The following is a 27070-nucleotide window of genomic DNA, read 5'->3' on the forward strand; positions in this document are numbered from 1 at the left end:
CTGAGCCAAAAGATACAGAGGATTTTTCTGAAGCAGGTTGTATGGAATGAAGACAGTTTGGACATGTCATACTTTCTCATTCTCCAGCATTCTGCACTGTAAAGTAGTGTTAAAAATACGCAGCTCTGATAAATCTTGAGTTTGGTTTTCGTGTGTATTTTGATGCTTTCCAGACTGTATTTAAGCTCCTGAAGGTGTTCCTGGCTTTACTAATGTGGAAGCCGAACTGAAAAACCTTGGGCAGCACCATCAGCCTGGATGGTGGAACAAGCAAGGATGTCTGAAACAAAATCAATACCCTTGTTTAGACATTGCCTAACTCTTATTTAATGAAGTAATTTTTTTCTACAATTATTATTATTAAACTGTGTAAAGGTATTCAGGTTGTGTGTAAACTCAGATTGTATTATCACATGTCCTTCAGAGAAAAGACAATACTGCAAGGTTCCATCACCTACATCTGTGTACTTGACTATCTTTTTGGTGTGTGTTTGTACAGTGCCCTGCCTAATGGGGTCCCAGTCCATAACTGGGCTTGTTGGTGCTACCATAATACAATTAAATAAGAAATAACTAATATTTTAATGGGAAATGTGTAACATAATTTTTTTTGGAGGGAGGCGTGGAAACTCCCACAATTTCCTGTTTATAATCACTACTGCAAACAAACAAAAATGAAGAAATGATTTCTTCCCCTCCAGCCCACAGGTTGGCAAAGTTCGGCCAAGCAGGATGCCTCAACCCTGTATTTTCAGTCAGGCGCTGGGCTGGTCGCCTCTCTCATGCACTTTTACTCAGGCTCTGATGAGGCGCCCTCGCGTTCGGCTCTGCCCCCTCACTAAGACCCCGTGCACCGGGATATGATTGGCTGCGGCGGGGTCCTTCTTCCTTTCCTCGTTCCTTCGGCGAGAGCTAACCGCCAAGATGGTGAGTGTCCGCGGCGCGACCCGTTTTTATCCGCCTTGTACCGCCGCCATCCTGCCGCCGCGGGGCTCGTGGGACCCCGCGGCCTCTCGGGGCCCATTGGCTGGGGGCGGCTGCGCGGGCATTGGGGAGCCCGGGCGGGAGTCAGGGTAGCGGCGGGCCGCTTCACTTCCCCGCCCCTGGGGCCGGGGCTCCCTGGGCAGCGCGGCGCGGGGGATTGGGGGGTGAGGGAATGTGACACGTGCATTCAGTCCTGCGTCGCCTCCCGCTGCGTCTCTGCCCCCAACCCAGCGCTTCCCGGGAGCTGGACCTAGGCACAGCTGCAGCGGCCGGGTGTGCTCAGGCAAGTGCTGGTTTCTCTTTGCACCATAGCAAACGGTCACTTTCTTTTCATATTTAGGGGTTGTATTCACCTTACACGTGAGGTTTAAACTACACTTTTGTATAAAAAATTTTTGGTCTACAGGTGGATCAAACCTGAACTGTTCATGTAAGAAACATGACTTGTATCCCTGTTAGTGCCCCATAACCCAGGTCCTGTTTCCTTTTTACAATAAATAATATTGCATACTGGTGGGTGCTCAGTGTCAGCCAGGTTGTGGATGTTGTTCTTTGGCTGCAAACTGCATGAGTTCCGTTAAATATTACCATGACATCTTTTCTTTCTGCCTCCTTGCAATAGCTCTCCTAGCACAGGTGGAGGTTGTATTGCAGTAGCATCTTGCTATGAGTTTCAGACCAGGTTTTTCATCAGTTTTTGCAAACCAGCTAATGAGTTATTTGAAGTACTGTGTTGATGCGCCATCTTGGTGAGAAAGATCATGGAAGAACTCAAATGCATATTAATTGGTTTTTTGAACTATCTTGTAGAATGACACTGTGACCATCAGAACCAGGAAGTTCATGACTAATAGACTGCTTCAGCGTAAGCAGATGGTAAGAAATATTGGGTACTACCTTAGTTTTGCTTATTTGTTTATGCTGAACTATTTGTTTTATGCTCCTCTACTTTTCATTCTTAAAGCTTGTACTCTTTAGAATGACTCTAGGGAAAAACTTCTATATTGGGTAGACTTTTTTTCAAGCTGTACCTACCTAGCGGGTAGGCTGTCTGTAGTTGCCGTTTAAATGAATTTGTTGTAATGTCTTGCTAGACCATTAGTTGTATACGAAGATCCTAACTGGAGAATAGGACCTAAGTATTCCCTATGATCATTGTTAAAGCTTGAAAATGCTAAACTGCCCACTAATTGTTTTGCTGTACTTTATTCTGAAGATGTAGCCAAAGCTACTGTGAGTGATATGAAGAATAATATGGAAGCGGAGCTCATGAGAACTCTGCAATGATGGTAGTTTTTAACTTGATTTTTGACCCTTGAGTTTTTGCTTGAGTCTCTGTATAGTGAGATGTACACCAAATGGGAACTGCTGGCTTCCATTGTTGCTGTGGTGTGTGAAGTTAGATGGCAACTGTGGGTAGTGATATTTTCCTTATTAGCTATTTTAACGCTGTTTAAATATTATCATTATGTATGGAATATCTTTATACTATTATAAAGTATGGATATTTCTAACTGGAAAAACTTGCCTCTGTAGGTGATTGATGTTCTTCATCCTGGAAAGGCCACAGTTCCCAAAACTGAAATCAGGGAAAAGCTAGCAAAAATGTACAAAACAACACCAGATGTTATTTTCGTCTTTGGCTTCAGAACCCATTTTGGTGGTGGCAAGACAACAGGCTTTGGCATGATTTATGATTCCCTCGACTATGCAAAGAAGAATGAACCAAAGCACAGACTGGCCAGGGTGAGTTTCTTACCTGCAATTTTTATGGTGCCAAGAAGCTTGTTGTTTGTTCTAAAGGGCGTCTTGCATATAGTTAGGGTCCAATACCTGAAACATTGCAGCAAAGTTAAACTATTAACTTAGGTTTTTTTATTCAGGTACAAAACTGAGATCTATAAATAAAAATCCCTTCTCTCTATTCATGAATTTCCAGAGTAGAAACAAGCTTTTTGTTGTAATGCAGATGAAGGGGAATGAAATGATTTATGATCAGCTGTGGATTTTAGCAGTATAACCTAATGGTTAATGGAAAGGGCACAAGATCATGGGATTAGCATGCTTAGTATATATGTTCTTAAAAATATACTCAACTGCATTTCTACATTTTCAGCACATAAAGTTGCCTCGCTTTGTATTGGGTGCAGTATTAGCAGTAGTCTACAGAACTTTTAAATACATTTTTAGGGCTTACATTAATAAGTATACTTTGAATTATTAAAGCTTTTTGAAATATGTAAATATTTAATATAGAAACATAGTTACTATTGAGTTCACTTCAGTAATTGTGGGCATAATTCTCTTACTACTAGCATGGCTTGTATGAAAAGAAGAAGACTTCAAGAAAACAGCGAAAGGAGCGGAAGAACAGAATGAAGAAAGTCAGGGGCACAGCCAAGGCAAATGTTGGCGCTGGCAAGAAGGTATGATGAAACCTGCAGACTACAGCATAGATACTGGATTTTAGTTTCTTTTGTAGACAGGTTTCTTCCTCAACAAAATAATAATTTTCTTTCTTTAATTTTTTTTACCTTTCCTACTGGATAACAGAAGGTAACTTATGAGATCCTCTGTAGTTCTGACTCAGTAGTTTACAGTAGAATCTCAATGTTACAAACTGACCAGTCAACCACACACATTATTTGGAGCTAGAAGTATGCTATTAGGCAGCAGCAGAGACCAAGAAACTCGCACCAAATACTGTTAAACATGAAGTACATATGAAAAGAAAAAGGAAAGCAACTTTTTTTCTTCTGCATAGTAAAATTTCAAAGCTGTATTAAATCAATGTTTGGTTATAAACTTTTGAAAGAATAGCCCTAATGTTTTTTGTTTAGAGTTAGGAACATTTCAGAGTAATGAACAGCCTCGATTCCTGAGGTGTGTGTAACTCTGAGTTTCTAATATAGTTTTGCTCACCTGGTTACAGCTCAGTAGCTAACTTAATATGAAGATTTAAGTGGTAGCATATTTAATATTTTCTTTCTTTTTTAAATCTTGTGAAACATTACTTTGTTGCAGTCAAAGTAATAGACACCTCACTTTAATTACTAGATAACTCTGATGATGAACAATAAAATTTAAGTTCTCCCGGACTTGAAATTTGTTTTTTACATTTCCAACCCCACCATGTGCGAGAATTCCAGCCAGCCTGGTGGGCTGCTGGTAATGTACTATGCTCCCTCCCACAAAGGAACAGAGGGCATGGCTACACTTGCAGATGTAGACCGCTGAGATTTTAAACCAGCCTTCAGAGAGTGTAGGAAGGAAAACGCTGCAGTCTGTCTTACACTGACAGCTGCTTGCACACTGATGTGGCCACATTTGTGGCACTTGCAGCTGTACTGGGAGCAGTGCATTATGGGCAGCTATCCCAGCATGCAAGTGACTGCAATGTGCTTTTCAAATGGGGGGGTGTAGTGTGACAGGGAGTGTGTTATATGTATGTGGGGAGAGAGAGTGGGGTTTTGAGGGGGTGCTTGGGGCTCCTTTATTGTGCTGCAAGTGTAGCCAAGCCCTTAGAGTTAGGAGCCATGTGTTTTGAGGCAGTGCCCTCCACCTGTGCAGGCTGTGAGGAGGTAGAATGTCTCTCTGACACAGGTGTTCTCTTCTGCCTGGTCAGTCACTGGTGCTCAGCCTCTGGTGGGAGCTGTGTCAGTCCCGCAGAGGGATGGCAAGCCAGCCTGACATGAAGGTTGGAGGGGGTCTTGGGATTTTCTCAAGCAGAATAAAAAAACTGAGGTGCAGTGTAGAAATGAAAGTTTAAAGACAGAACAGCATTACTCAAAGGATATACTAAGCATACTTAAAATCAGATTTTAGTGTTTTTTAGCACTGCTTTGGAGGTAGAGTGAAGGTGGTGAGTAATAGAAAAAGCTGATCTTTCTAGTAAATAGTTGTTGTTGCTAAAATGCCATAAATAACCAAATGTCCTTTCTTGAATCTTAGTAAAATTTCTTTACTTTAACTCTTCTTACTTTCTTGGAATTCATCAGAAGTGAAGTGACTACCAGGTACTGAGTGAGAATGGATGTGGTGGTGGCTGTGTGAATTATGCGTCACTTAAATGCTTGATGTGCTTGTGTATTGCTTTGCATGCCTGTGCTCTCACTTTGAACCTGAGTTCATTTCTGCCCTTCAGTATACAGTATTCTGCTACTGTGCAAACACTGCTACAGAAACAGAGGGTGGCTAACTTAAAATTGGTGCAGAAGTGAAATCTGGTTTTCTGTCACTGCTCATCCAAATACACTGGATCTTGACAAGCTCTCTAAAAGTACTTGTGCATATCATAATTTGTTATGAAATACCAAGGAATGGAGTGAAGGATGATGCCTAAACAGTATGCATTGAGCATGAAGTGAAAAATATTGGCTCATTTTTTAACAGCATATTTTAAAAAAAAAAAAAATACAGCTGCATGTGTAACTTTTGTGTTTACCACAAATGCACCATGCTTCTGGATTTAAGCCATAGTACCATAAGGCAGTGTGAACCTGCTGTAACCATATACCCAGGCAACTACTGTGTGTATAGAATACTTAATTTTTGGCTTCTGGATTCCTAAACTTTTGAAGGTGTGAATAGTTGTGTAGCTCAAAGTCTTTGTTAGACAGTTAGGTTATGTCCTCATTATAATCCATTTTATGAAAGACATGCTTACTACATATAGAGTGAATGTGTGTGTGTCATTCAGATATATAATATAATATTTGTGTCAATTTTAGTTTACGGAATCCAAGTGCTCGAATCTTGCATTTAAAACTGAGGCTTCATTTGGATCCTTTTTTTTTCTTTGTTTAAACACTGTAATATGCTGGTTAATAAAGATGAAGCCCTGCTAATATTAACTGCATAATAGTAAAGATGAAGTCACTTTAATAAGAGCTCTTAGTGGTTTGTAGTTTGAAAGCTTGTCTCTTTCACCAACAGAAGTTGGCCCAATAAGAGATTACCTCTCTTGTGTTCAAACTTAGTCAATTTCAAAGACGGAATGAATTTAATCTGCAAGTTTAATCAGTGTATTTGTTGAATGCTTATGGTTTAAATTTGCTGGCTAAATTCATTCCCTGCAAACTCTGTGAAATTCTGTATTTCACCATTTACACTCATGAGTTCCCTAAAAACCCCCAAACCTCATGATTTACACAGGGCCCTACCTGTAATGCATCTCAGTCTAGGTAGGAGAAGTAGACAATAAAATTTAATGCTACTCTTTTGACTGATGTGCTTCCTGTTTGAATAGTTCCGTGATGTGTGCATAATCCTTGAAATGAAGTAATTGTTCTCTTGACTGATTTTATTCTCATTTTGAGGTTGACCAGAGTTTAAAAACTGGCTTGGGGGCATCACTTAACAGCAGTGGTGATCATCTTCATTATACAGGAGGGCCACGTAAACCTAAGCACCACCTTGTGAGGGCCAAACAGATGGATAGGTTTATGTATAGTAGTTTTAGTTAAAAACCAAGAAATCAGTACATAAAATGTATATCAGAATGATAGAAAATGGGGGGGAAGTGTAAAAAAAAAAAAAATCACAATTTAAGAATATGTAAACATGATGACAAAACACTAATAAATCTGCCTTTAGTATATTGTGTTGAAGCAGGCCCTGGGCCTTATGACATGCTCTAGTGTGCTGTAGGTTGGGCACACCTAGGGTGACCAGACATCCCGATTTTATCGGGACTGTCCCAATATTTGCTTGTTCGTCCCGACCAGTGTTAGGTTGGGACGTGGGACAAACAAGCAAAGGCTCTGGGGCCTCGAAGGGCTTGCGCCCTCCCTGACTCTGTCCCCTCCTTCCCCCATTGCATCCCTCCCCAAATCCCTGCCCCTTCACTGCCCCATTGGCTCCCTCCCCAAATCTCCGCCTCTTGCCAAGCACGCCATGCTCAGGAGACGCAGGGGAGCGTGGGGCCTGGGTGAGTGAGAGTCCGGCCTGACCCCAAGCAGGCAGGACTCGGGCGCGGTACCAGGCGGCAGCTGTTCTCCCCACTTGGGCAGCAGGACTCGGGAGCAGCCGCTGCTGCAGCTCCCGCTGTCACAGGGGGAGGAAGTGGCCAAGCACGTGGCGCTTGGTGGCTGCGACTCTGGCGTCCAGACATGAACCGCCCGAGCCCAGGCCTGCTGCAGGGACCCAGCAGCGCACGCTGCACCCAGTCCCTGGCCAGTTGCGTCTGGGCTGGCTGCCCAGCTGGTGCAATCCCGCAGTGGAGGCATTGGCAGCCCAGCCCCATTCGTTCCCTTGCGGGACCTGAGCGGGTTGGAGGGGCTGGGGCCTGCTGCCCCCGCTCCAGGGCCGTCCGCGGGATTGCACCAGCTGGGCAGCCAGCCCAGACGCGACTGGCCAGGGGCTGGGCGCAGCGTGCGCACTGGGTCCCTGCAGCAGGCCCAGGCTTGGGGGTGTTCGTGGGCGCCAGAGCCGCAGCAGCCGAGCTTGGCCAGCGGCCACTTCCTCCCCCTGCGGCAGTGGGAGCTGCAGCAGCGGCTGCTCCTGAGTCCCACTGCCCAAGTGGGGAGAACAGCCGCCGCCTGGCCTCGCAGACCGCCCCCTACTCTCCCTCCAGGTGCTGCGCCTGAGTCCTGCCTGCTCGGGGCCAGGCTGGACTCACATTCACCCTGGCCCCGCGCTCCCCTGAGTCTCCCGGGCCTCCCTCCAGTGCTAGTGGAGGGAGGAGGAATCGAGGGTGGGGGACTCTTTTTTGCTTTGCCGCCATTTTTTTCTCCTGTGCCCACCCGTGTCCCGATATTTGACCTGGGTGATCTCGTTACCCTAGGCACACCTGACTTAAAGGATCTAGATCTGACTAATTTAACAGCCTAGTGCACATGGATTATTCTTCTAATTTATAGAACACATGGCCAATATTTATTACTATGCTAGTGTCTCTAGAGACCATGATCAAGGCCCCATGGTGGTAGGTTATGTGTACACGCTGCTCCAAATAATGTAACTATGTATCAATTAAAGGATGGTTTAGGTATACTATGTTACTTAATGGTTACCTAGTTTAAATAGACTTAACAATCTTTTAAATGAACTAGAAAAACTGAAGTTAGTGATATTTCTATATAACTTATTTTGGGGAGGTTTATGGATGGAGGAATAACAAAAAAAAATGGAGCATTAGGGTAGAGTAGAAGTAGATGTCCACATCTTCATTTGGCTGCAGAGCTCTTAGGGGGAACAAAAAGCAGAGCAGAGTAGTCACTGTAATTGAAACATGAATCATTATAGGTGCATTGGTAACTAAAGGAAACTCTGTTTCTGAGTAAGTCTAGTCACTTGTAATAGTCTTAACTTGCATGGAAATACGGTTGTTGCTAAATCAGTTTTTGGCTTAGTATATACTTAACATTTCCATTTTGAAGATTCATGTCTGAAATGTATGCTAAGTATATCTGAAAATGTAAATCATATACACATTGAATTGCTTTCATTTGCCCTTCCTGTTGTGAACATGGAGTTCATACCACACCACTTTCTCTCACTTTTGGTTGTTTGAATTGGGATATGTGTGTTCTCTTTTTGGGGTGTACTATTATACATCCATTGTAAGGCCTTGTTTATGCTGGGAAATTGTCTAAATTTCAGACTCTGGTGATCGGGGAAAAACTGCTATTTGCACATATGGAGTTTATTCCATTTTCAAGGGGTAAAGTTGCATCCATTGTTGTAAACTTATAGCTTATCCTGTTGGCTCTGGTGCGTCTATATGGTGGATGGCCCCTGATGGCTGGAGTTAGGGGAAGGCTGTGACTACAAATGACCCATCTTACTTGAAGTCTTTTAGGCCATGTCTAGATTTACTGCTGTAATCTTGTACAGCTGCACCAATACAGCTGTGCTACTGTAGGATCGCTCTTGTAGCCATGTTAAACCAATGGGAAAGAGCTCTACAATTGATGTACTAAAACCAGCTCAGCAAGTGGCAGTAGCTACGTTGGTGGGAGAGAGTCTCCTGTCAACATAGCGCTATGCACACCAGCAGTTCTGCTGGTAAAATTTAATGGCTCAGGGGTGTGAAAAGAGTTTTTTGCTGATATAAGTGCTTACTCTTTCTTCTACATGACTAAGGCAGAAAGCTAAGTAACTGACTACATAGCCTGCTTTCTTTTTGTGATCATTTAACTCCTGACTTTTCGTTGCTTGACAGTTTCACACACCACAACCTCTGAACATCTCAAATCTGAATAGCAACGTGCCTTTCCTTGCATTGTCACATGACTATTTTTACTGCTCCTTATGGCACACAAATCTACCCCATCTCTGGGTGCCACAAAGGTACCCTTATAGTAAAGCTGTATTAGGAACTCTTCTTGTATCTGAGTTGAGTGCTTTTTTACATTGACAGCTTTCATTATGTTTAAAGATATTAGCTTGTTTTTCATAACATATGTAAATTAGCACTCACACTCAAGCATATGAATGGCCTAACTAGCCATCTGTGTGGCAATACTCAGTTGTATAATTGTGAAAATTGATCCCCTGATGTTTGTAACTAATAAAGAGCAGAAGACTCTTATGAGAAGCCGTATCAACCTGCCTCATCAAATCTTTGACTATTTTTAAGCAGTTGGCATTCAGCTGTGACTCTTTTCCTCCTCCAAGAAATTGTCCCAGTCTTTTGCAGCCACTATGCTTCTGTGAAACCCTTCAAGCTCCATTCCTTCTATAACACTTTTTAAAGTCTTTCTTATGATTTACCCTTTTCCTACGCCCTCCACCTTTTCTTTCTATGTTACTTGTATTCTTATTGTTAGCTGTCCATGATAGACGCTGCTTTTATGTATGGACAGCACCTAGCATATTGTTTGCTGTTGGAATACAAATAAATGTTAAACGTAATTTGGGCTGTGGCAATACACAAGTCTTGTAAGTTCTTTATATGTGGTACTCTAGTAGACGGCAGTAGCTCTGCATATGGAGGGCTTGCAGGATCATGGGTTTAAGCCTGCTGTAATCTTATTCTGCTATGTATAATCCAAGCAGGTTTGTAGGCCCTGACATTTGCTTTTAAGTGCAAATGCACTCAAGAAATAAAGCATGTAAAAACAGACACCGTAATCACCTCCCTTCCCCTTCAATTGTTTGTTTTTCAAAGTTATAGCTGGTTGTATGTTTGACAAGTTTGGCTTTGGTTAGCTATAGGGCAGTGGAAGAGAGTTGAATTCTTATGTTTTCGTGCATTGATTTGCCTCGTTCCCATTTGCAGAATGTCTTGAAGGTGCCGGCATGTGTGCGTCAGAACACACTTGACTTTTTCCGGGCCACAGTGGAGCCTACAATGTTGCTAGTTAAAGCAAGGCCCTCTTGCTCCCCCCCCCCCCCCCCCCGGCTCTAATATTTTACGAACTGGGTGAACTTTTTAGGAAAGCTACTGAAAATAAGAATGAAACCCAACAGTGCCATTAGCACTCTTTTAGGACACACTCGCATAAACAAGTTGGATTTTCTAGAGTAACATGACTGTAATAATGACTGTGAAATTTGTTTGGTGTTTAAGTATTTACTGACTTTTTGTTTTCTTGTTGTTGTTTCAGTGAGCTGGCAAATGGAAATAACAGGTATAACTTCTTAAATGTTTGACATTCTGCTATGCTGGTGATTGGGTTTCTCTCTTAAGAATTCATCTTAATCAAATGACTTCAACATTTTATCCTGCTGTGGCCTTATGTTCAAAGTTAGCACAAGGAAGTTTTAAGTTTTTTGAATTTTAAGGTAACGCTCCTCTCTTTTTGCATACGGTATCGACTGCTAGTTTTTGTGGGTATGTTCCCCGTGGCCTCACCCACACCACCGTTGTGTGGAAGACCCAAACTACACAAGGAAATCATGTAACTTACAGTAAACAAAGTGGACTCTAATGTTTAGAGTAAAGTAAATCTACATTTTCAGCATTTATCTCTCATAATAGAAAAATTGTGATGACTTCTCAAATTGTCCTTTAAATTTAATGAATAACTAATATAATGGGATGATGCTGAGTATTTTTAGTACTGCTTAAAGCAGTATGTTTGTTTCACTGATAGAAATTGACAACTTTATAATCATAGAAGTTATGATAGATGTTATCTTAATACCAGCAAGAAGTCTCTCAAGTGGACTGATGAGACTTGAACTAAAAGGCTATCAAACATACTTTAAATCCTGCTGTTTTTGTTCTCATTTCACTACCAAGGCTGCTTAAATGGCTTTGCTTTGTTGTGGTAGCTGGTGCAAAACAAACCCTCCGCTATAGCTACTGTGGCAACTTTTAAAAAGCAGCCTGAGCAGTATGTATTAAAACAAACAAAGCAGAATTTAACTAAAACAAGATATCTGCTATCCTTGGTCTTTATACTGCTTCAATATTCTGATCTTCTTACATAAGGAGCAACTGTTTTGTCAGCCAGCTATCTTATGGTTTAATAATTGTTCATTGCATTTTTAAAGAATCGAGCGTCTGAAGCTCTGATCTTGCAGTGGCCTTTCTGCACAGGACTAATAGCACGATAAGGGCCTTTAGGAAAGTGGCAATGTAAAAAAAGTCGACTACATTCCATTGCAAAGACAGTATTACAAGGCTCACTTTTTTCTATCCTCCTTTTACAGAGACTGAGTTATCCTGCAAAGGTAACCAGAGAAGATGGTGATCTATCAGAAGCTTGTCAAATAAACTATACAAACTGGACTGCTCTTTGTTCGTGGTTTGTTTGTTTTTTTTTTTAACAGTTTTAAATGCACAGTAAAGATTTTATAAACTGAATTTGAAAGACACAGGATTATTCAGATCTGGTGCATTGTTTACACTTTTTGGTATGAGCATTATTTCAGCATCTCAATATTTTTACTTGAAGACAGTCATGTTCAAATATCTTGAGTTGATTTATAAACAGTAGGAACTAGACATGGGGTTCTCAAACTTTTGTACTGGTGACCCCTTACTCAGAGGCTTGCTATGTGAGTGACCCCTTCCCCTCATATAAATTAAAAGCATTTTTTATATATTTAACACTATTAATAATGCTGGATGCAAAGTGGGGTTTGAGGTGGAAGCTGACAGCTTCTCTTCTCTCTTCTCCCCCCCCTCCCCCGCCGCCTCTGGCATAATAACTTAATGACCTCCTGTTTGAGAACCCCTGAACTAAACCAACATGCTTAGTGAAGTGGTCTTATACTTCAATTGCTTGAAAGTTGGACTTTGGAAAGTTGTGAAACTTTCCAAGCTATATTTTCAAGTGGTGATAAGTAGTAAAACTTAATTCCGGGGCTAGAACTTTGCAAACAAGATTAATCTATTAGCCAGTTGCTGGACTTCATTAATAGTGTTGAAGTATTTTTTGTTTATGCTCAGGTCTGAGTTTAACACACTTGCACAAATGTATAAATCACTATATAGACAAGTAAAGACCTATTCTTGACCCCATGGAAGTCAATAAAAGAAACTCAACCATATTTTTAGACTTCCCTGTCAAGTGGACTAGAGGTGTGTGAGTGTGGGCTATCAATCAAGTCAGATCCAGCTTTTACTTTATCCTATAGCTCCTATATTTAATACATAATGGACTTTGAAAATTCAGCACTTGGGTATCTATGCCAAGAAACACAAAACAAAGCTCAGGAACAAACATGTTGCTGCAGAGAAGACACTTATATACACACACGTGCGCGCTCACAGAGAGAACATGAAACAATAGGTGTTACCATACACACTCTAATGAGAGTGAGTGTATGGTAACAGCCATTGTTTCTTGGTGTGTGTCTGTCTGTCTGTCTGTCCTGTCTTCCTGCTGTATTTGCCACTGCATGCATCTGATGAAGTGAGCTGCAGCCCACGAAAGCTTATGCTCAAATACGTTTTGTTATTCTCTAAGGTGCCACAAGTACTCCTGTTCTTTTTGTGGATACAGACTAACATGGCTGCTACTCTGATATCGACTACTGGGGCATTTTAGCTATAAATGCAAATAGAGCTCCTCTCCCTCAGTTTCGAGTGCTGTGATTTAAGATACCTTTAAAGTTTGCATCCAGATTCATTTCCAAGTGTTTTCTAGGTAATGTCAGAGACAGCACTGTGATCTCATGTATTTGTCAGCTGATCTCAAATTTTGGAGATGTCTGATAATTGGCTGGTTTAAAGGTGGGGCTTTCCGTGGGGAGATTGACTCCCCCTTTACCTGCATTCTAGAATAACTATAGATTAATGTCAGGAATGGATGCTCTTCACTGGAATAAGGCCCTCATTCTCCATGCATGAAGTTAATAGGGAATAACTATTTGGAAATAGCACTTGCCCACAGCAGGAGTTAAGATACTCAGCTATAGGCTTTTACAGACCTAATTTGAGTGGGTGCAGTACTCAGTCCAAATGGAGATGAAGGCCCTGGCCGTACAGGGTTAAAATCTTGCAGTCTGCTACCTACAGTCTTAGCTAGGTGACCAGAGGATGGCAGCAACCTAGTATTTTATTAATTTCTGAAGGTTTCTGTCTTAACTAAACACTGCCTAATACATAAAAGTAGCACTGTGTGGTTTCCTGTCCACTCAAATGTGCTCAGTTCACAGGTAAGGGTTTTTTGAACTGCCAGTTCTGTTAATTCATGTTAGGGTCCTTGTCAGATTTTTAGGCTCTGGTTCTCCGTTGATCTGAGTTCTTAATTTCCCTGGATTTCAGGGGTAGTTGGGGGGCCTAAACACTTTTGTGGACCTGGCCTGCTTATCTGCCTCATTGGAAGTAAATAGTAATGCTTCTGTAGTGTAAACTATGCCCCTTAGTTGTATTATCGTATTCCCTTTATGCCCTTGCTAACACTTGTTAAAAAGCCCTTGCCAGTAGGGCTACACCGATATAACAGGGAAACAGATACTAAACTATGCTAATGATGCAGTAGAGTCTGCAGCATGCATTCAATGAGAGAGTGTTTAGTTCTATAAGGATACGGTGAGTGAAAAGTAGGGAGGACTTTAAAAAAACAAAACAAAACACCTTTTCTGTGTACCTGCCTAGCCATGAGTGCCCAAGTAAAAATGGCACCTTATTTTAATGTGCACTCAGATGCAGATTTTTTTAAAGTGTTCGCTCTAGGCTCATTTATAATATCACACATTTATATTAATGTGCTGTTAATAAGAAATTGAATAAAGCCATTAAGATATGAAAAAAATCTATAATTGAAAGTAATGTGTGTTGCCTTTAATTAGTTGAGATGCCTTTTTTTCTATTTCACTACTTGTCTAAGAACAAACTACTGAATGATGGATGTATCTGACCTGTTGAGCAGTTTCTCATCCCAGGAGACCTCCTGTGTGAGTATTAAGAATACCCCACCTCAAGCCTGTGCAAACTTCTGTGGGGGGACCTCTTAAGGAAAGAGGAATGATCAAGATATGAGGGAGAAGGAAGGTTTTGTGAGCAGCAGTGAAGGAAACATGGATTTGTGTGGACATGGGAGCTTCCATGTAATAAAAGGTGTGGGATTTGCTGTGGGAATGGGTTATTACGTACACATTTAATTCCTTTCCTCTCTCTAATGAATTTTGTAAGATGAAATAACAAGGGGCTATGTTTCCTCCTTATAAAAGAGCAAGGAAACATAAAGGAGCCTCATTTAAAGCTTGTTCTAGTCATGGAATTACACCTATTCACTTAATTGAGCTTGGATTGGAAATTAAATTATGTATTGTAAAAGCTGTGAGGCTCCCATCCTAAGCCGCCTCTCCTTGCATCTTGTTTAGCACTATGACGCAAAGAAGAGCCGCCTTATCAAATATATTAGAACCATCACTAGAGGGTAGTGTGAACAAAGCAATACAAATACCTGAATGGTTTCTGTAAAAACAAAAATCTAGAAGAAGCCATATCGTGCTGAACAGCAGAGGGCAAACTCTTCACCGAAGTGGGAGAGGAGAAGGTGGTGGTAGGGGATGAGGAGTAATAAATCAGCAATCAACCTTAACACTGTTTCAAGAGAACTATATAAAAAATAAAATGTACTAAGCAGTTCAAATATTATGAAGGCACCACTAGAGCACTGATGTAAATCTATATTGCTTGTCCTGTTCTGACTCCTCCTCCTTTGTCTCCTTCCTTTAGCTGTAAGAAAAAAAAAAAAAGGCTTTTTGGTAAAGGTGGTTGTACAAATTAAAACAAATACAAAACCCTTTTGCAGTGGAGTAGCTGTAATTGTGGCAAAAAATTCTGTGACTTTTACAGAAGTTGCAGAAGGGGTACAGCCGTAGTTCACAGGAGGATTTAATTCAGTATTAGGATGGCATTTCTCACTGAAAGCAGTTTGGTAAAAAATATATATATTTTTAAAATCCCAGGATTGATTATCAAATCATTGTGACAGTGTACCCGATAAGGCTTTATGGGGAAGACTCATAAATGTATGTATGATATAACTGGAATAGGGTTTTGCTACATATGCCATGTAACATATCTATGTAAAGGTTTTGATCTACTGGTTATGTTCATCCTAGTTGTATGCAGGCACCATTTGTGTGTTCAAAGTTATGAACATTGGCTGTATAATTGCTTTATTTCTAAGTAGCCTTAGTTAAAACGTTTGGTCACTTCTTAGGAAAGGAATGTGCAAATTAAGTGCTCATTCCAGAAGCACTTAACAGACAAAAGAGTTTGGAAGGCTCCAATCCACATAAGTCTTCCTGGAGACATACAAGATGCCATGTGGAAATTGGCTTCTGCCTGTAAAGACTGAGTCATGCATGGACATGTGACTTGCCCAGGTGATTCCAGAACTCCATCTTGGAGCTGGACTTTTCATAGGAGTGAGGAAGGGGGTCTCCACCCACAAGAGAGACTTTGCATAGGAGCGAAGAAGGGGGTCTCCACCTACAAAAGAGAGTCTATTTAAACCTGTGAGAGACTCATCCATTTTGTCTTCAGCTGGCTAAAGAAGGAACCTCTTCTCTTCCCCCCCCCCCCCAGGATACTTAAAGGAAACTGGAACAAAGGACAGTAACCACAGGGGGTGTGTGGGATTGCTGGATCCGGGCTAAAAGGAGATTAGCCTGTAAAAGAGAGCATTCTGGAACTGGTGAGGATCTTATCTGTATTCAGTTTGATTAGACATAGATGTGCACATTTTATTTTGCTTGTTAACTTACTTTGTTCTATCTGTTACTACTTGGAACCACTTAAATCCTATTTTCTGTATTTAATAAAATCACTTTTTACTTATTAATTAACTCAGAGTATGTATTAATACCTGGGGGAGCAAACAACTGTGCATCTCTCCCTATCAGTGTTATAGAGGGCGAACAATTTGAGGTTACCCTGCATAAGCTTTATACGGGGTAAAGCGGATTTATTTGGGTTTAGACCCCTTTGGGAGTTGGGCATCTGAGTGCTAAAGACAAGCACACTTCTGTGAGCTGTTTTCAGGTAAACCTGCAGCTTTGGGGCAGGTAATTCAGACTCTGGGTTTTTGTTGGAACAGACAGGAGTGTCTGGCTCGGCAAGACAGGGTGCTGAAGTCCTGAGCTGGCAGGGGAAACAGGGATAGAAGTAGTCTTGGCACATCAGTTGGTAGCTCCCAAGGGAGTTTCTGTGATCCAACTCATCACAATCATTTTTATGAGATTTTTTTTTTTTTCAAAGCAGGGCATGGTGTGTGTATATATAACAGTGTATATACATTGCCATTTCTTTGGCTACCTATAGCTAGGGCCCTACCAAATTCACAGTCATTTTGGTCAATTTCATGATTTCAGATGTTTAAATATGAAATTTCACAGTAGGGGGGCCTGACCTGAAAGGAGGCTGCCGGCGGGGGGGAGGGGGGGGGGAGAGGTGTAGTATTGCCACCCTTATTTCTGTGCTGCTCCCTTCAGAGTTGGGCCTGTAGCCAGCAGCTACCACTCTCTGACCACCCAGCTCTGAAGGTAGTGGAAAAGTAAGGGTGGCAATACTGTGAACCAGCCCCACATTCCCCTTTTGGGTCTAGACCCTCAGTTTGAGAAATGCTCGTCTTCCCCATTAAATCTGTATAGTATAGGATAAAAGTACACAAAAGACCAGATTTCATGATCCATGATGCATTTTTCACAACTGTGAATTTGGTAGGGCCCTACCAATAGCCCAGCACCATTCCTCCAGCCTATCTTGTGGTATGTATCTGTGATCTGCAACTGCGACATATTCTGAGCTGTCACTGTACGGATGAACTGACCAGTGAATTAATGGGGAAACAGATTTTTTCCTTCTAACGGTTTAGTTTATAATGGTTTGAAAATTATCCAGCGGGTTGGGACACTAAGCATTTCCAGTGGGCTCACCTTTAGGGAGAATATAGCAGGTCATTTTGAAGTACAGGTAGTTTGAAATGAACTTACCATATCAGACTGATGACATATCATACAGTTACCTGAGTTTATCTTCAATGCTTTGGGGTCTTCTTTGAGCTGAAAATATGTGGTCTGTGGGGATGTTCTCTGCCACTCATGGTGGAATATGGCAGGCAACTGATTTTGTTACTTGAAAACTTTGTTTCTAAATTATTCCAAAATAAGCAGTGTTCTCCCCTTATATAAATATGATTTTATTCTGGCAACATTTTTCCTTCCTGCAATACAATCTGAGCTAGGAGTAGCTGCTGTTCTATAACTCAAAATTTAATACAGATGCGCACACACACTTCATGCTGTGATGATACTCTAAGGTAACTCTTTCCTATGGGAGGTAAAACAATTATATAGAAGGCATGGGTGAAGAGAGGAATCTTTATGCCATTCCTGCTGTGTTCTGAAGACACCTTTGTGTCGTCTAGCTGATCTTAATGTGTCCTGTCCTCTGTAGAAGCCACTGTTTTAGCAATAGCTGCCTGCTTTTGGACTGTCTTTTGCCTTGGCTTCAATAAAATGTACTTAGACTTTTTTCGAGATTGGGGGTTTCCTTAATAGACCATCTTCAACCATGAGTATCATTCTTATGATCTTCATGAAGGCCAAATTAAAACCAGTGAGAGATTTATGGGGCAGACACCTCTAAATTAAACTACCAGCTTGTGAATAGTCCCATCTTAGGTTAAATGGTGAGATCTTCATTAACCCATCACCATCGTTTCAGACCCAGGAACAGCAGGAAATAGGCTTTGAGGAGCAATCCTGTACGGTTAGGGGAGGGATAAAATGATGTTACAGATCCTATTTCTAATTTGTAGTCTATTATACATAGGACACACTCAAATCTACTTCAGAGCAAACAGTGAGCAGAAGAAATCAGGGACTTCTAAGTGGCTTGATAGGGTATCGTACAGCGTTCTTCTTAATATAAACAGCAGCTCCTAGGAAAAAGGGTGGGATATAGAACTTTACACAAGGGCGGCTGTCGATGGAGGATTGATATTTGAGATGATTAGCCTGATCTAAAACTCCAAATCTGAACATCCCTGAAGTTTGTGTTTGATCAGATCCAAGTCACAGCTTAATGGCCTCATCTTGAGGATAGATATTTTGATTGAGGAAGAACTCCAGATGTTGACAGCCCATCTTCCCTCTAAATTTTCAAAAAATTCAGTCTCACATGTGAACTTTGCACTGTGAGCCCAATTATTATTTTACCTATAGTGTGAAATTCTGCCTTACTAAAAAGACAAATTAGGTGCTGTGGCTGTGGGCAGTTTTAGATAGGCTTTGACAACACTGATGTTACGACAGGGCATATCCTGGTACACTAAAGCTTTGGGGCTTGCTTTAAGGGCTTAGCTGAGGAGCACAGTTTTGCATTGGTAACACTTGGTGAGCCCCAATAGTGTGAACTCCAAAGTTGTCTTTAAAAAAAAAAAAGCTTCAAATTCATATTCCCTTATGAATTTTACCATCATTTGGAATTCAATAAGTTCCCTTTTAATTTTAGCTTTCACTCTCCAGAAGAGCTGTGGCTAATGAAACAGCTGCATAAGTGGCTAAAAGGCATCCTGAGCCTTAGAGATAATTGTATTTTTTCCAGGAGTTGGCCATCGGCAACAAGTACTATAATAAGAAAGAACCGTCCTCCTTTGCAGATATTGCTATTCATACATATAGAAATCATAAACGGGGTCAAGTAGCAAGCTTAGGCAGAAGTACATTTCTGTCATCTGTGTCTTCTCTCAACAACTGTAGATATTCTTATAATCTGAGGCAAAATGTACAAATCCATTCCTTGACTGGGGGCAGATGATACTTGTTTGTTAGGTTAAAATGCTATCTAATGAGGCTGGCCAGAATTTAAACTGACCTAAGTTCCAAGAACCATGCTTCATTTTGTTTCATCATGATCTGATCTAATTGTACTGTCCTGACATAATTTCCTGTCAACATTTTGCTTGCCTGGTTGTTGATGTACCTTTTCTACAACAGTCCCGACTGTAGGTAGGTAAAAGACTAGTTCAGACACTTTCCTGTTTTAACATTTGCTGACTAGTTTAAAGGGACACAGTCAACTTAAAAATCACACTGAAAATTTATCTAATCTTGTTACAAGTAAAAAAAAAAAAAAAAAAAAAAAGTATTCATTTTGTGAATTTGACAGCACTTTCTGTCAGTTTCATTGTTTCCCTGGCAGTTTGTGTAGATCTTTCCATGCAGCAAAAAGAGGAGAGAGAAGCATTTTTAAAGAGTAGAAAAGTGTCATTATAAGAGAAAACGAACAAACAAAGAAAAAAAATTGGCTCAGGCAGATTCAGTAGTTCAAACTACATTGGTGTTTTGTTTTGTTTTTGAGCTGATTAGGTTTTAAGCCATTTCCCCCTAACTAAATACTAAAGAGGATGGTTAGTTTGATTTAGGCTCAATTCAGTGTTTTGTAAAAGCCAGATTTTACAAAAATCTGAAAGTGTACGGAAATGTTCACATGAATTCTTTAAAAAAGGCAGCTCGTCTGGCATTGATCATTCCTCTCTTGTGTTTGTATCCCAACCCACTGAAGCAGCATACTAGTGCATGAGAAGTCGGAAAATACATGGACTATAAACTAAAGGGAAACAGATTAGTAAAATGCATTGTTCAACCTGAGAGAAACACAAAAAGTAAACAAACAGCATGTGTCTGGCAGCTACCTTTAACCAACTCCGCATTAACTCTCTCTCTGTATTAAAGATACAGAATAAATACTGCTGGGTTTCTTAACTTAAAAAAAATGTAAACAAACATCATGTGTTTGCTAATGTAAATTCAGTGGCATGTGTTTGTATATAGGAACAACAGGAGCATGGTCCTGAAGGTACCTGCCTAATCAACCCATAGCCCGGTCTCTCCGAGGTCTTTTCTTCAGTTAATATGGAGTGCTAGCTGTCTTTAGAGTTAGGTGAGCATTGCAGAGAGAGAACTTAGCCCAAAATCTCAGCTATTGTGGTTTCCCCTTCTGGTTTTCAACTCTCAGAGAGATCTACCTCAGCACCCTCTTTCCTTATTTGTTTGACCTCCTAAGCAGCTGTCCTGGGAACTGAAACACAGCGGACTATAAAATACTTTCCTCAGAGCTTGCTGAGCAGCGAACATGTCTTGTAAAGCCATTTCCTATCTATGACAACTTCAAGAGCAAGCACTTCCCTTCCCGCTTTTTGGGGAAGATGCTCAAAAGAAACCAGATGGATTCTCCAAGAGCTGGTGCAAGGCAGCTGTTTAACCAGCAGAGGACTGTAGAGCCACATGACACACAGTTAGTGATACAAAAATGTCTAATCACAAAGGAATGGGCGGGGAGGACAGTAGTGTGAATAGATTCTATAAACCACAATAAAACCCTGAAAAGTGAGAACTGTCTTCCTTGTTTGTTCCTTATTAAAGTGTTTAATTTGTCCCAGCCTCCCCTCCCCATTGAAGATTTATGGGAATTTTGTTTACATTTTGAAGAGTGTTGTCAAGAGCACTTCACATGTGAAATATACCCAGCCCTTTGGGGGCTCACCACACTGCACTGATACAGAAATGGTGTTGCAGTCCCTAAAGGAAAACATACTTCATTTGTAACAAACATTATGTCTGCAGAAACTAATGGCACAACCTCCCATTCAGTTGATGTAAAATAAAACAGGCCATATGTTGCTGCTTTTAGAGTTTGGTGTTTAATTTAAATGTTGTTTAATGAATATTCAAGCCCATTTGCTCAAAAGTTGTTCTCCATGTGGCCCCCCCCCCAATCTTTCCTAGAGTATTAAGCCATTACAACAGAGTGTTAAAAACTAGGCATCTGTCTTCTACTGAAATGTGGATATTAAAATGCTACAGCAGATGAGAGGATAAATAAAGATATACAGTAAGAGGATCCTGTTTTGTTTTGTTTTGTTTTGTTTTGTAATTAAGACTGAGAAGGGTTCGACATGCTTGCCACCCTTTAAGAAACAGGAACATTCACTGTGCTGTTACAACAGCTGGGGTTTGGATACATTACAGTGGTACATTCGCTCCTCTTCTCATTTCTTAAAGGTATATTATTAGCCTTTTCATCATCAACACCTAGAGAGGCTACCTCTGTGTGGAATAGGAGCTCTGTATTGCACACTGGATGGCTGACTTTACTGTTTCAGAGTAGCAGCTGTGTTAGTCTGTATCCACAAAAAGAACAGGAGTACTTGTGGCACGTTAGAGACTAACACATTTATTTGAGCATAAGCTTTCATGGGCTACTGCCCACTTCATTGGATGCATGCAGTGGAAAATACAGTAGGAGGATAGATATATATAATCAGAGAACATGAAACAATGTGTGCTACCATACATACTATTAGGAGAGTGATCAGTTAAGGTGAGCTATTATCAGCTGGAGAGAAAAAGAACTGTTTGTAGTGGTAAAGAAAATGGCCCATTTCCAGCAATTGACAAGGAGATGTAAGAAACTGGGAGTGGAGGAGTGGTCGGAGAAATAAGCGTGGGGAAATAGTTTTACTTTGTGTAAAGTTACTCCTTTTATGCACATAATTGAGACAGAATGGACAACTGTAAGGAAACTTCCTCAAATTGATCAGCTAACGTGGCTTAGCTCTGATATTGAATGACCACCCTGGCAGGTTAGTTCAGGCTCTCAGTCCTTTGTCTCTCCGCTGAAACTGCCAACACGGTGTCAATTACTGCTAGGAGTGAGGGTGGCTTTGTGATGTGGACGCTTTTCTACTAGGAACTAGATGGAGACACGAAGCAGTCATTGGATGGCAATGACTTCTAGCTACTAGTGCCCAGGAGGCTAGTTTTGTTTCTATGTCTAACTCCCATTAATGTCAAAGGGAGTGCCACAAACACACATATTATGGCATTATTCCATTGGCTTGGATTAAGCAGGGGTCGGCAACCTTTCAGCAGTGGTGTGCCAAGTCTTCATTTATTCACTCCAATTTAAAGTTTTGCATGCTGGTAATACATTTTAACGTTTTAGAAGGTCTCTTTCTGTAGGTCTATAATATATAACTAAACTATTGTTGTATGTAAAGTAAATAAGATTTTAAAAATTTTTAAGAGGCTTCATTTAAAATTAAATTAAAATGCAGAGCCCCTCCTGGACCCGTGGCCAGGATCTGGGCAGTGTGAGTGCCACTGAAAATCAGCTCGCGTGCTGCCTTCGGCACACATGCCATAGGTTGCCTGCCCCTGGATTAAGGCTTACTAGAGTTCTAAAATATAACAAACATGTAACAACTTGGCTGGGTAGTTCCACTTCTTCTTCATTTAAATATTTTCCACTGTAAGGTGAGGCATACTTGGGTGTCATTGCCATGTTTGCAAAGTTACACAGAGGAGGATGAGCGGACACGTTTTAGGAGAGTGGGAGGAAAATCGTGGCTGAGTAATCTAAATGAAGCTTATGGAGGAACTTGTGTGGTTCATGTATGACCACATTATAGCATTGACTATTGCGTTCAGCTGGTGTTTCATCTTGGACATCAGAATGAAAAGACACTTCACATTTGAAGTTGGAGAGGACTGTGAGGAATCTTGGTCTTAGGGAAGGTCCTATTGGGTAGATTCTGACCAATAAATGGCTATAAATCATATATACCAGGGAGGAATGTGGAGATTTCAGCAGTGGCAGTGTTCAGGTTGGCATGTATGGCTAAAATTGAAATTTTTCGTGGTGTATTGGTGTTTGCTTATGCCCTGCAGGATTAGTCTTGCTGGAAAGGAAGAAGACTGCCTTAATAAAAAATCATGCTGATCTTCTCAAGTAGGTTGGGAAGGCATCAGATGCCAGTTGATTAAGCTAAACAGATGTGGGAAAAGTTTGCTAAGTTCATATTTCCAGGCAAAACTTTGTTTTCAGAAAAGGTCTTTTCTCTTCACAAAGGTTTCTACTGAAAAAGTTTGACCAGCTCTACTCAGGAGTCATTGCCTACTAGTGGCAATAAAACTTTGCACTATACAACTGTTATTACCTGAACTCTGGCTGATATCCTATAGCTGAAAGAGCTTGTGTCAGGGAAACTCAAAGTGGCAGCTGTGGCTATTAACTTTTTTGATTTCCCCCTCTTTGATTACTTTTCAAGTAGAGATGGCACTTTCTTTTGTGCTAGTAGTCCATGGCAGTTGGCTGGTGAAGTGAGATTTCACTGAAATATTGTCTATGCAATAAAAAGTAAGAAAATAGATAGACAAATGGACAGACCTACAATATACCAGAAAGAAAATCCTTCAAAACATTGCACAATAGACAGGACAATACTGAGCCTAAAGATAGGCTCACCTAGAAAGAGCAGCACCAGCAAATTCAATGTATGGCTCCACCTTCCAAAATTGTATTAATTTAATTTATAATTTAGAGTAAATGTGACTTAGAATCACTGACATATGGATTTCTAAGTCTCTCTTTCCTTGGATCTATGTATGAAGGGCTTGATCCAAAACCCACTGAGGGCACTGACAGTCCTTCCAATTATTAGAGGGGGTAGCTGTGTTAGTCTGGATCTGTAAAAAGTGACAAAGAGTCCTATGGCACCTTACAGACGTATTGGAGAATAAGCTTTTGTAGATGAATACCCACTTCCTCAGATGCATGTCCTTCCAATGACTTCAGTAAGCCTTGAGTCAGCCTTAAATTCCTGAAATTGTCCTTACTCAGACAAAATTTGTACTGTGTTGGGATTTCAGAATTTGGGCCACATTTCTATTCAGTTTCCCTCTCTTGTTCCTCCTCCTAACTCACTCTCTCCCTTCATTCTCCTCCACACCCAGCTGGGATCAGATATAAATTGCAAAGGCTAAACTAATCTCTAAATGTGAGGAAAAGACACATTCAAAAGGCTTGCTTTATTTCTCTCCTGTGCTTCTGAACACAGATGTCCTTTCTTCCTTTCCTTTCTCTTTTCGAAATATAACAAACTATCCGTAAGGAAAAAACAAACACTTACTCTAGTAAGCAAACAATCTGTGAATTCATGACATCAGTGCTAAGAGAGAGTGTTTCAGAACCAATTTAATCCAGTCTCCTGCACTGGATGTCATCTTTTCCTAGCCCTCTATCCAGCCTCTTCCAGATTAGTTATATTAGCGTGATGCTAACATATGCTCTACACCCTCTTTCCAACAGCGTGCATGTTAAAACATTGAAATCGTCTTCCATCTTTCTTAGCACTATATAGGAAAGATAAAAGGGGCTGTGGAGAACAATTGCATATATGGCACCAGCCCTCAGGATGGGGATGGTGCAGATGACAACCTGTCAAAACACCGAACTTCTGTTATTGTATGGATAAAAGAGAAAATGCAAATGAGGACTAAAGCAAACCCAATGCTTTGAGGTGCACATGGGGGATTTTCCAGCAGCAGAATAATGAAGATCATTGAGGCTACTCATGATTACCGTAGAATGATCACAGATATTCAGCTACTGTGGGGATCCAGCAATGCCTTTACACCATTTTCACTTCTTCCTAAAGAAAATAACTCCAGGCAGATTCTGCAACTCCCAGTAGCAAGGCTTGCTTTATTACAGCTTTGAAAAAGATGCACTGAGTTAACTAAGAAAGGGTTAGGTTAGAATCAATTTAGTTGTAAAGATGCAGCCTCCCCGTGTAGACACTCTTATTTTGGTTTAAGAGAACCTTATATCAATTTAGGTAGTTAAATCAGTGCAACCCTCTCATGGAGAGATGATCTCTGATCATGGTACCTAACCTACCTTATGTGACCTACCATTGAAGATACCAGCAAAATTCCCCCTGGCTACAGTGGGAGCAAAATTGCCTCAATTTCTAAAAAATATATCTCCATACTTCATGGCACATAAGGGACCAATGGCATTAAATACCTAAGCCCCTTCTAAAAGCCAGTCTACAACTATTGTAGAAAGTCCCAGCAGGCCATTCTCAGAGCACACAAAGATGGGGGTTGCAAGTTTATTATCCCAGCAGTGTCATCTATTGGGCAGCTCAGTGCAAATATATTTATTCAATAGGGCAAATAACAGTGGATAGAATCAACATGAAGAGGAAGCCTGATTCTTTCCCTTTTCCAGGTAGGACATTAAAAAGAAATTGCATATGACAAACTGAGAGCAATCAGAGCAGAGCAGTCTTTCTTGATTCATTTCTTCATTCATTAATCCATACATAAAATGCAAGTTAGGATAAGGCTCAGAAATCCTCAGTCTGACATGGCCTCACATATTTGATAAACGATTCCATTGGAAGAGGCTTGAAGGACATGAATTGTGCCAAGATCTACTTTTCAAAACATTTTTACACTTTCATATCAAATTAGAGGATACCCCATAGATAAGAGTAAGTGATGGGGTTCCTATCACTTGAGTGCACGGCTCCTCGTTCACGAGAATGGAAGAGTGCACATTACTAGATCCCTAGGAAAGGTTTTATCAGGGTTTTCTTTCCCCAGGCTTTCTAAGAGTTACTGAGTGGTTTGAAGATTCTGAGGAAATTATTTTCTTCTGTATTCATTTACTGCAATGCTTTTTTCTCTGCAGTCCCAATTTGGTTATTTTAGGCAGAACATGAATTCTTATTGAGAGGGTGGGAAAGTTAAGCAGGGTAACTTTATTACAGGTAACACAAGGGTGGGACTTAGTGGAAATTATGTGCCCCAGAGACCACTTCCCTTGGACTAGAGGGCTGGCAGAATGAGCTCTACTCCCCCACTACATTGCCAGGAAAAGCAGTCCAACCAATTCTGGAGCTCTTTCTCATCTTTGATAACTGGCTTTCATTGCCCTAATGTAAGACTTTTTTCTCCCTATCCATTCTATTTCCACTTCTTTTCCTTTCCCTTCCGCACTTCCATGCAAGACTCTGTTTCCTCCTCCTATCATCTCCTTCCTTCCCCCTCTGCCCCAGTATGAGACTTTCTCTGGGCTCCACCACCCCACCTCAGGAGGTCCTCAGGAGGAGGTACTGGCATTACCATGGAATTTATGGGAGCAATAGCAAAGTGAGGCTTTCATTTCTACTTCAACCATCAAAGAGATTCCATTGTCAAATGGATAGATCCAGTCAACTTAATTACAGTGGTCTCCCACTTTCCAGTCTCAAGCAAGGTAAAAAAGGGATTAGTTCTCTTAGTAGCAATTTCAACGTTTTAAAGTGTGTCTGATGTTACAAACAACTTAAGTCATTTTGATGTAGCTTCCCCTTCCTCCTCCCCTGCCTTTCTCCTAGCAATTAGTTTATGCTAACACTTTGTCTAAACAAGCAAAATTAGCAGTTCTGACAACAGACATCAGCAAGTAGTGTAGCTGGGCTGGTGCTGCCCAAGATTTGACTCCAAGTGCCACCAATGATACTGAGCATAGATCCTCACAAGGACATGAGTTGCAGTCATTTACATGCGTTTTACAATGTATACTCTATGTTAGTGCAAAGCAGTGAAATTACACAATGGGCCGATTCTTTCCTGAGCGCCACTTGGCACAGGAAAGTAAGACAAAGGGGTTCTGGAGAGACAATTATATCTCCCCAATACTGTGGGCTAGTCTATGGTAGCCCAAGCGATAAAGCAGCCTAGGGAACAAACTCTATGTGGTTAGGGTGACCAGATAGCAACTATGAAAAAATGGGAGAGGGGGTAGGGTGTAATAGGCACATATATAAGAAAAAGTCCCCAAAAATGGGAATGTCCCTTTAAAAACAGGACATCTGGTAACCCTATATGTGGT

General features: G+C 41.0%; 2 protein-coding genes across 4 annotated transcripts in view; one reads left to right on the forward strand and one right to left on the reverse strand.

Moving 5' to 3' along the window:
• POLR3A (RNA polymerase III subunit A) overlaps positions 1-27070 on the reverse strand; it is a 1141582-nt gene that overhangs the window by 63011 nt on the left and 1051501 nt on the right. The gene's annotated exons all lie outside the window — the stretch shown is intronic.
• Positions 839-11665, forward strand: RPS24 (ribosomal protein S24). Of its 3 annotated transcripts, XM_050960374.1 has the most exons (6): positions 839-927; positions 1795-1860; positions 2521-2730; positions 3300-3410; positions 10536-10559; positions 11587-11665. In XM_050960374.1, the coding sequence occupies exons 1-5, from the start codon at positions 925-927 to the stop codon at positions 10536-10538; spliced, it is 393 nt and encodes a 130-aa protein (XP_050816331.1). In that variant the 5' UTR covers positions 839-924; the 3' UTR covers positions 10539-10559; positions 11587-11665. The 3 variants fall into 3 exon arrangements, with proteins under 3 accessions (XP_050816331.1, XP_050816330.1, XP_050816332.1); XM_050960373.1 differs by lacking the exons at positions 10536-10559; positions 11587-11665 and adding an exon at positions 4983-5003; XM_050960375.1 differs by lacking the exons at positions 10536-10559; positions 11587-11665 and adding an exon at positions 4936-4953.

Source organism: Gopherus flavomarginatus, chromosome 6 (genome assembly GCF_025201925.1).
Source record: "Gopherus flavomarginatus isolate rGopFla2 chromosome 6, rGopFla2.mat.asm, whole genome shotgun sequence".
Classification (NCBI taxonomy): Eukaryota; Metazoa; Chordata; order Testudines; family Testudinidae; genus Gopherus; species Gopherus flavomarginatus.